The sequence below is a fragment of the Athene cunicularia genome, assembly GCF_003259725.1.
Source record: "Athene cunicularia isolate RWA chromosome 23 unlocalized genomic scaffold, athCun1 chr23_part2, whole genome shotgun sequence".
In the NCBI taxonomy this organism is placed as follows: domain Eukaryota; kingdom Metazoa; phylum Chordata; class Aves; order Strigiformes; family Strigidae; genus Athene; species Athene cunicularia.
In genome coordinates, this window is record NW_020799131.1 from 864,326 (window position 1) to 874,184 (window position 9,859).

The following is a 9,859-nucleotide window of genomic DNA, read 5'->3' on the forward strand; positions in this document are numbered from 1 at the left end:
CCCCTTGAAGCCACCTCAGAGTCCCCACGTCTCTGTGCCAGGGCCAGAGCCAGGCAGGGGGATGCAGGCAGGGTGGAAGGCAGAGTGCTGCCTGTGCCGGGACAGGCTTGGTGGGGCCAAACCAGCATCGGGTGGGCCTGAGCATGTGGCACAGGCGTCTGGGAGGAGGAGGAGGAGAACAAAGGCAGAGCTCTGGGGCAGAGCGTGGTCACTCACAGCCAAGGGGTAGATGCAGGAGTCCTCTGCGGCACAGCTGAAGACCCTGCGCAGCCGGCAGTCCTGCAGCACGCTCAGCATCTCTGACAAGACTCTCCACAAAGCCCAGCGCCCGGAGATCAGCACTTCCCACAGGGCCACGGCAGCGCTGCCGAGTCAGAGCAAACTCCGTCAGCAGAGCTGCCTCGGCCAGTGCGCCCGGGGGCCAGTTCATCTGGACCCCGGCCCTGCCCACCCCCCCCATTTTGGGGAGCACGGGGAGGCAGCAGGAGCTTGAGGAGCTGTTCCCCATGGGGCAGGGGCTCTGCTTTGGCCAGCTCTGGCCCAAGCCTTGGAAGCGTCGGGGGATGGGGAGCCCTGCTCTTCCCTGCTTCCGTGGGTCTGGCAGACAGAGGGTCTCTGGGCCACTCTCCCCCCCCGTGGGAAAAAGTCCTCAGGGCTGTCAGGGTCGGTACCTGTCACATGTTGGAGAGATGTCCAGCAGGGTCCTGACCACCTCCCTGGGCCTCCACCTGAGCAGCAGTAGCAGCAGCAAGTCCAGGCTGTGCCGGGCCAGCTCCGCATGGATGTGTTCCACAATTTTGTGGATGCCTCTCAGGACTTTTGGCACCTGGAGGGGATACAGGTTAGGATGGTGCTGCCCTTCCCATCCCTGCCTGCTGCCTTGACATGGTTTCGGGTGTCTGAGAGTGCTGACATAGGGCAGGAGGGAAGAACAAACTTGACACGGAAGGACACGGAAGGACATTCCAGCCACGGGGCACTTACATCCCTCAGCCAGGACACATGGTATTTCATGGCTATGTCCACGATGCCGATGCCCATCTGCCTGTCGTGGACGTCATCCGCTGTCAAGGCTTCAATGGCCACAAGGAGAATTTCCGTCTTCTGAGGAGGCTGAAGATCTTCCCCAAACGCCTATGGGAGGAAGAACGGGGGAAGATGTGTTACACTGAGCTTGTCTGAGCAGCTCGACCACCTCTGGGTCCCTTTGCTTGCACAAGCAGATGCCACAGACAAGGGTCTCGGCGGGGGGGAGCTCTTTACCATTGTCAGGATGCTGCTGCGGAGGGAAGACTGCAACCAGGTGCCCTCAGGATCGCATCCCGATTCCTCTAGATTCTCCTCCAGCAGCGTCTCATCTACACGGAACCATGGAAGAGTTGGTAAGCCAACAGCCATCTTGGCCAACGAGCCTCCCAACGGGTGACAAGAGCTTGAAACGCGGGCAATGGGGTCCCGGCATCGGCCCCCTCACTCACCGATCTGCAGCGGCTGGACCATGGACACCGTGTCAGGCTCCAGCAGAGAGCTGCTCTCGCTGTGATCCTCCATCTCCTTCCAAGCCACCCTGGGGTGTCTGGGGGGTGTCTGCTGCATCTTCAAAAGTGGAGGAAAGTTTGAGGGACAGTGGGGGGATTCACTTTAAGGGAAGCGCCAGGGGGAAATGTGGGCTGTGCTCAGGAGTCTCCTCACTGTGCTCCTGCCCTGTCCCTTCCCCGTCTTGTGAGACACTGCGGGGCTGCGCTGGTTCTCTCTGGTGCTGCGGGGTGACACAGAGGGATGTCACAAAGGGACTCCCATTGTGATGTCACACAGGTCGGGCGGGGCAGGGGTTCCCCTGTGGGGGGTATGGACCCAGCTGGCCATTGGCCCATGGCTCCTCTCGGGCTGCCCCCAGGCCCCCATCATGTCCCCTCAGCACCTGCCGGTACCCACCGGCTCCTCCCAGAGGGTTCACACACCCCGGCACGAACCCTGGACCTTCTGCTTTGATCCTGACAGAAATACTACAGGCTGCCCCATCCCTACTTTGCGGTCACTTGAAGCGCTTGCTCGCCTGTCTCCAGTTTTCTCCCACACTCACAGAGTATCTCTAATCTGCTACGAGAGTGTCCTGCTTTCAGCTGGGATACAGTTCGTTTCCTTGAGCTGCACAGCCGCAGGGCTGTGTGCTGCCACGGCGGGATCTCTGTTCTCTTGGGATGGCTGGCTGGGAGCGGGCTGGGTATCGGTCGGTGGGTGCTGAGCCATCGCATTGTGCATTACCCATTGGTACTTTCCATTATTGTTCTCGGCTTGTTTTACTACAGTCATTAAACTGGTTTTATTTTATCTCAACCTACGAGTTTTCCTTGTGTCCCTCCCTTCCCCCATTCCCCCAGAGAGGGGTGGGTGAGCAGCCGGCTGCGTGGTGTTTGGCTGCCGACTGAGTTCAAACCATGACAGTGCGTTTTGGTGCCCAGCGTGGGGCTTGAAGCCTTCACGTAACGGCTGATCAGGTCAGTGTGTCATAATCGTATGTTAGAAGCATTCCTTTTATTGGCTTATCACCTGCTGGTCATAAAGTCGATCGCTTGGGTCATTAACATTTCCTCTCCTCATTTGCTGAACATAGTCCCCATGTTGCTGCTTACCACCCGTGGGAGCTGGAGTGAGATTTTTGTTTTGCCGCACTATAAAACACTGACTTATGGCACGATGAAGTTGTTGTTCCTGAGGGGACTTACAATTGTGTTTGAGAATTTGGGGAATCTTGTGGACGTCTTACTGCTGGGAGCTGGTGTGTTCCGGCACTCATGCTCAGGCTTAAGCAACTATTTAAGAGTATCGCCCGGAGATCTACCCCCAGGTTGGAGAATTATGAGTGGCTGGGGCTGTGGGATAGCATGGGCAAGTGCCCAGGACAGTGGGCACCTCCGCTGTATTGGAACTTCACTCCTGAACAGGTGCAGAATCCTGAAGAACTAGTAACATCTCTGGAAGTCATATGCTGTCATCCTGGTAATTCCAGAGAGACACAGAGCACTGCAACGTGCTGAGGCCTGGCCCATGACTACAGAGTGAATTAGCAGAGGTGAAAGCCTTCCAGCTGGTCTTGGCTATCAGCGAGTGAGAAAGGTGGCCAGTGCTCTTTCTCTGGACCGACTCATGGACAGTGGTGAATGAGCTGTGTGGGTGGTTGAAGCAATGGAAATGGAACAACTGGCAGCACAGAGGCAAACCTGTTTGGGCTGCTGCCTGTGATCGTGAGATATTGCTGCTCAGGTAGAGAACTTGGCTGTGAAATACATTACATAGGTGCTCACGTAGCTAAGAGATGGGCCACTGAAGAACATCAAACTATCCAACAGGATGATCACCGTTTGAAACTGAGCACTTCCCTCACAAATCTGGAAAGAAAAATTGCAGTGATGTTAGCTGGTTATTTTAAAAATTATTTTAACAAACCTTTCTACACTAGTCAACCTTTATAGCATTAATTCAGTGTGGATTAGGATGCACAGAAAGACTGTGAAAGCTGAAAAAATTCCAGTTTGACGTGAGTAACTACAGTGAGCTAAAGGCAATAAACCACATACAAGATACTGAGACAGCCTTGTTCTCTCAGGTGCTCTCATCAGAAGTCAGTATGGTTCTCATGAATTTAATCAATGTGGTGGGTGAAGAAGGGTGGGGAAAATGTCTTATCTGGGGGAGGAAATACATATTTTAAGTTTTGCAAAGCAGGTTTTGAAACCGTGGGTAGAGGGGAGGAGATGACCTCTGCTAAAAGTGATTTTCTTTGAGTACTCTTTCAAGGCCATCACAAATGTTCCCTTTCATCCATTTATTCCCACTGCTCCTTCTTAACTAGTACTCTCTTCAACACCCTATTTCTTTTTTTTATTTCTTTTGGTTTTTTAACCATGCATTGAGTCAAGAAATGTAGAATTTGTTCTTTGTTCTTTTCCCTAGTGTCCTGGTTTTCGCCGGGATAGAGTTAACTTTCCCTGTGCACAGGGAGCACAGCTGGAGGGCTGGGTCCCGATTGATCATTGGACCATTCCATGTCCTGTGACATCAAAGCACAGCATATAGGGAGGTTTTTTTGGATGGGCTGGGCAGGTTTCTCTGGTGGGTTAAGATGGCTACTCAGGATGAGCTCTGTACCGGTTGCTGTTCGGTGAGCCACTACTGCATTTTACCTGTTTTAGACTACTATAATTACTGTTGTTTTGCTACGTAAATTTTTGTTATTTAACATAAAAATTTCTTTTTTTTTTTTTTCCCTGTCTCTCCCCTATTTCACTGAGGGAAAGGGGGCGAGTGAACAACTGGCCATGTGGCAATTTGCTACCTGCTGAGTTCAAACCACACCACCTGGTAAAATTACTTCGTGTAACCTAGTAGACTAGGGGGTTGGCTTAGTATGATAAGAAAGTAGCAGCTAACCTTGAGGTATAAAGCAAAGAGATAACAGGAACAGCTTGGAGACTCTGTTATCTTTGTGAAAACAACCATCTGGCAGAGACCGACTCTGTGAGTTGGGGCCCCACCAACTCAGCATTCCCAGCGAAAGGTGGAAAGTACACAGTGAGGAAGACTGCAGGCCTTCCTCCAGAAGACCCCTGAAGATGACCACCAGGAGGGAATATGCAAGTGCAAAGACACATAAACATTTCAGAACTGCTGACACAGACTTTTGAACTAAACCCCGCCTTAGTTATGCATATGTATGTTTGTATTGTGCAACCCTTAGTGTAATAAGTATCTGGCTACTTGGGGAGACTGTGTGCAAGCTTTGTGGAAAAATCGCCTTGCACCCCAGTGCCAGAATAAACATACCTACTTTTTAACTCTTCAGGAGTCGTAGATCTCGTTTCCATGCAGCCATTTGGCTGCAGGACCGGCTGAGACAGGGACGTTCTAGGCACTCCCTGAGGTTTCTTTCTCGGCGAACCTCCCTCGCTTTCCCGATCTTGGCAGACAAGGACCATCCATCGGTGTTCCAGGTGTGCTGGAGAAGGTGGGGGGATCCTGTAAGTCACGAGGAGACATCCTACGCGAGGTAAAGAGCCTTTGAGCTCGCCCCTGGGGTTGGGGTTCGAGTCCCCAAAAGGTAGTGGGGTCCATTGGGGGCAGAGTAGTTTCGACACTCTGACCACATTCTAGATCTGGCTTGGGTCTTCCTAGAACGGGAGTATAGGAGTGGTGTGTGGCATAACCATTATTATCATCAAATGTAAAATCTGGTGCTGTGTGTTATAATCTAATCCATACTGATCAGCTGTGGATCTGTGGTGATCAATGAACAGCAAACGGCTCATGGTATGTGATCGCTGCTGGGAAACGTGACTTTAGCAGTTGTTGTAATTGGTATTTTGATGTTAGCAATGTTATTTTATGTTGTTTGAGTAATAAGTGTAAAGGGCCTCGTTGTGTGTTTTGTGTGAGACGTGGCCCAGCTGCGAAGCGAGTGCGGTTCCGTTATCCCGCGAGGGAAGCGGTCGGAGAGGAACGAAGTGCAGGGCAGACTCTGGAACAGTGTGAGCTGAACCAGTTGTCAACTTCTGGTGTCCTATACGCGGGTGTTGGGATTATTCATGTAACCCGATATTTGTGATGGACTGTTTTATTTGTGGAAAATGCGTCTGGGTTTGGTTTAGAGGCGATTTGTGGTGTAAAAATTGTAAGAACTTGTAGGATTGGGACAGAATAGAACGCTCGGAAGAGCTCAGACAAGTAATTTGTGGAAATTTTCATAAAGAATCAGTAAAAGGACCCTTTAATTGAGCTGAGACAGCATGTGCAGGACAAGTTAACGTTCCTGAGTACCGAGCGCACCCTAGTGCCCGCCCGCTGTGTCATCAGTGCTGCCTGTTCGTGCAAAGTGTTTTAAGTGTCATAGGTACAATATCTCCTTTAATGGGAGGCAGTAATTCTATGTAAATCGTTGTCCTGAATTTAGGTGCGTACGCTGTGGTGAGACTACACCTTTGTACCATCTGCCTGAGTGAGATATTATTGTTGCTAGCTTAAGGGGTAAAGGAGACAAGATGGGAGGCGGACAAAGTGGAGGAATAGTCAAGAAGTCCCCTGGGCTGTATTTTAACACACTGGAAGAAGATAGGGAGACCTCAGGGTGGAAGTGTGAATAAAAAGACCCTAATAAAACACTGTAATCAGTGGTGGCCCCTATATAAATTGGATGATGGGGAAAAATGGCCCCTTCATGGGACCTTGAATTATAACACTGTTACAACTGAAGCTGTTTTTAAGGAGGGAGGGGAAGTGGGATGAAGTCTCCTATGCAAAAATGTTTTTCACCCTCCAAAAGCACCCTGAATATCAGACTGTGGTCTGGCACCCCCACAAGATCCATTAGTGCTGGCACTGGAGAAGGAAAATAAGAAGGAAAGGAAAGGAAAGTTGAAGAGATGTTGTTCATCATGCACTATAGGACAAAGGTGCACAGAACTGGGGAAGGAGCAAGAGGCTGAAATAAAGGATTTACCAGAGTACTATAAACCACCGGTAAGAAGCCGACAGGAGGAGAGTGAAAGTTTGGAGTCAGGGTCTCTGCCTCACAGCCCCACATCCTCTGACCCTTGGAGATGGGAGAAGCGAGCGGTGTTGCAGACTCCCTTGAGAGAGGCTGTAGGGCCGTACGGGCCTGTCAGAATAAAAGTCCCTTTCACTTTCTTCGATCTTGAAGCTTGGAAAAGGGGAGCAAAGGGGTATCGAAGTGACCCTGTTGGGGTGACCAAGCATTTTCAGTTTCTAATAAAACTAATATGATCTTGATTGGAGTGATATACAATTATTATTATTGGATCTCATGACAGAAACTGGAAAACAATTAATATTAAAAACAGCCCAGGATCTGGCCACCGATCACCTCAAAATTGTAGGAGGAGATATAAAAGATCATTTCCCCTTACAGGACCCACACTGGAACCCCAACAAAGGAGCCCATCAAGAATTGCTAAATGTATATAGGGATTGGATTGTAAGGGGCATGGAACGGGCTGTACCAAAAGTAACTGGTCCACCCTATATGCTGTTCGGCAGGGACCCAGAGAGACCCCATCAGAATTCCTGGATAAGCTGTGGGATACTATGAGACAACACACACCCTTAGATCCAGGGTCAGAAGTGGGACTACAACAGTGTCATTATTTATAAGGCAGTCAGCAAGTGACATTCGAAGGAAGTTGCAAAAGTTGAAACGGGCAGAGAGAAGAAAGAGACTTTGTTGGACGAAGCATGGGAAGTATATAGCAATAGGGAAGAGAGAGACCGGAGGAGGGAAAAGCGGGTGTTGGTAGCAGCAGAAAGTAGGAGATTTGGGAATGTGGGACCCAAGAAGCCTTTAGGGAAGGACCAGTGTGCATGGTGTAAGCAGAGGAGACACTGGAAAAATGAATGTCCAGAGGCGGAAAGGAAAAGTGAGGGTACAAGCCCATGTTAAGGACGATTGATGGGGACCTGGGGAATCTACCTTAGTGGATCCACTGGTTGTAATAAAGCTATGGAAGCAACAGCACAATATGGAATTTTTAGCTGATACTGGAGCAACATTTTCAGTTTTAAATGAAGCTTTAACATCTTTAGAGGATGACTTTGTAACAGTAAGGGGAGCTATTGGCCAAAGTGAAAAGGCATACTTTCTGAAACCTTTAAAATTTAAATTAGGAAAGCAATTAGGAGTACACAAATTTTTATACATGCCAAATTTGCCAGAACCTCTACTGGGACAAGACTTGTTAGAATAATCAGAGGCAGAAATCAAATTTTAAAAAGGGAAAATAGAAATCAGAGTTGTGGAAAAATGGTTGATTGAAATTTTGAGCTTAGCCCTCATGAATACTCCAGTTAAAACAGAGATCCCTGAGGAGGTTCGGGACCAAGTATATCCAGTGGTATAAGCCTCAAAAACATCGGGAAAAGCAAAGACCACCTGCCCTATAATAATCAGACCTAGACAGGGGACAAAGCCCATAAGAATTACACAATATCCCCTTAAAATAAAGGACAGCTGAGGGAAATAGAAAAATTGGTCCTAGGGACCAGAGCCTGGGGTCTGGATGGGCCTGTACACGACATTAAACCTGGTGATTATGTATATATCAGATCTTTTTCAGATTCACCTCTGGAACCAAAGTGGGAGGGTCTGTTTCAGGTGTTACTAACGTCCCATATGGCAATCAAGGAGCAGACATCGTGGATACACACCATACCAGGGTGAAGAAGGCCCCTAAACCACAGTGGGAATTGCCACCCATGGGACCTTTGAAGCCTCACATCCAAAAATGATGATGTGGGTTCTTATGACTGCTGAACTGTAGCTTAAGTGCTTAGGAACAGCATAATATAGCAAAGGAATTTTCAAAGGTGAAAGAAAAGGGCAAAACTGAGTCAAGAAATGTAGAGTTTGTTCTTCTCCTTAGTAACTTTATTTAGTGTAGCTTGGCAGACAGAGGATTAGCTTAGTATGATTAAAAAGTACCAGTTAGCCTTGAGGCATGAAGTAAAGAGATAACAAGAACAACATGGAGCAACCATCTGGCAGAGACCGACTCTGTGAGTTGGGGCCCCACCAACTCAGCATTCCCAGCGAAAGGTGGAAAGTACACAGTGAGGAAGACTGCAGGCCTTCCTCCAGAAGACCCCTGAAGATGACCACCAGGAGGGAATATGCAAGTGCAAAGACACATAAACATTTCAGAACTGCTGACACAGACTTTTGAACTAAACCCCACCTTAGTTATGCATATGTATGTTTGTATTGTGTAACCCTATGAATATGTATATCTACACTGTATAAATTTCTGGTAAAATGTGCTGTGGGTGTGCAAGCTTTGCAGAGAAATCCCTTGCACCCCGGTGCCAGAATAAACATACCTACCTTATAACTCTTCAGGAGTTGTAGCGTTTGTCTCCATGCGTCAGCTGTATCCCATCCTCTGTGTCTGAGGTGTGCAGTTCCCAGGAGTGAAAAGATTGGCCAAACAGCTCCTCCGGAATCTCCACAGGACAGCACTTGAATGTGCCACTGCTCACAGCTCCTTCTAATTTTAATAGATTAAAATCCCACGAAAGTGTAAGAACTGTCATCAGTCACCAGCTCTGCAGAAGTTTAAAGTAACAGAGATATAGTTTTGATGGAAGATTGTGCATTGTGTGTTTACTTTGGGGCTTGTTTGTTTATTTCTTTGAAATCATTCTTGTCAGCTCTTTCGTTCTTCGAATTATTTCATGGGGAGAACAGTAAGACTATTGCACACCCAGTAAGTTCTTGCACAGCTGGCAGAAGACACCAGAACACCTCATTGTCCAAGCTAGGCCGGAGTGAGAAGTGTCTGACAAAAGTCAATTATCTTGGACCCTATAAACAGGACCCTGGGTGAGACCCTCCGAGCTCTCCTGCACCACAGTGGGCCTGTGACCAGCATCTCCTCTTCTGCTGCTGTGTTTACTGACGACATTCTTACATGCCCATGCTTTGCTCTGGGCTTCTGTCCAGCTACAAATCCAGACTACTATGACAGAAGCTCCAGGTTAGTTTCTCAAATTTGGAAAACATCCCTTCTGTAATTGTTAGTGATGCTTGAAACTACTCCCATTGCCTTATAAACCAAACCCTTTCTCGTGGTTACTGAAGAAGGCTGTGGGTTCTGATGCTTTTACACTTGAGTTTCATGGCTATCTAAATAATTTAGATATGGGGTAAGCAGCAGCAATCAGAGAATTCACTCTGAGAACAAACCATTTCCTCTGAACCAAGAAACTAATGGGACCACAGGTTACAGCATCTTCTGCAGCCAGAAGCAGCCCCTGTGGCTGCAGCATGGAGCAGCTGGAGGGTACTGGGCGGGGG

At 48.7% G+C, this 9,859-nt stretch overlaps 1 protein-coding gene across 1 annotated transcript; it reads right to left on the reverse strand.

Moving 5' to 3' along the window:
* Nucleotides 1-15: 15 nt before the first annotated feature.
* LOC113488367 lies at nt 16-1,551 on the reverse strand. Its single transcript, XM_026863468.1, has 5 exons — nt 1,479-1,551; nt 1,264-1,412; nt 985-1,134; nt 672-826; nt 16-364 (listed from the first exon to the last, which is right to left on the reverse strand). Exons 1-5 carry the CDS (start codon nt 1,549-1,551, stop codon nt 16-18), a joined length of 876 nt encoding a protein of 291 aa, XP_026719269.1.
* Between the last annotated feature and the right edge of the window lie 8,308 nt (nt 1,552-9,859).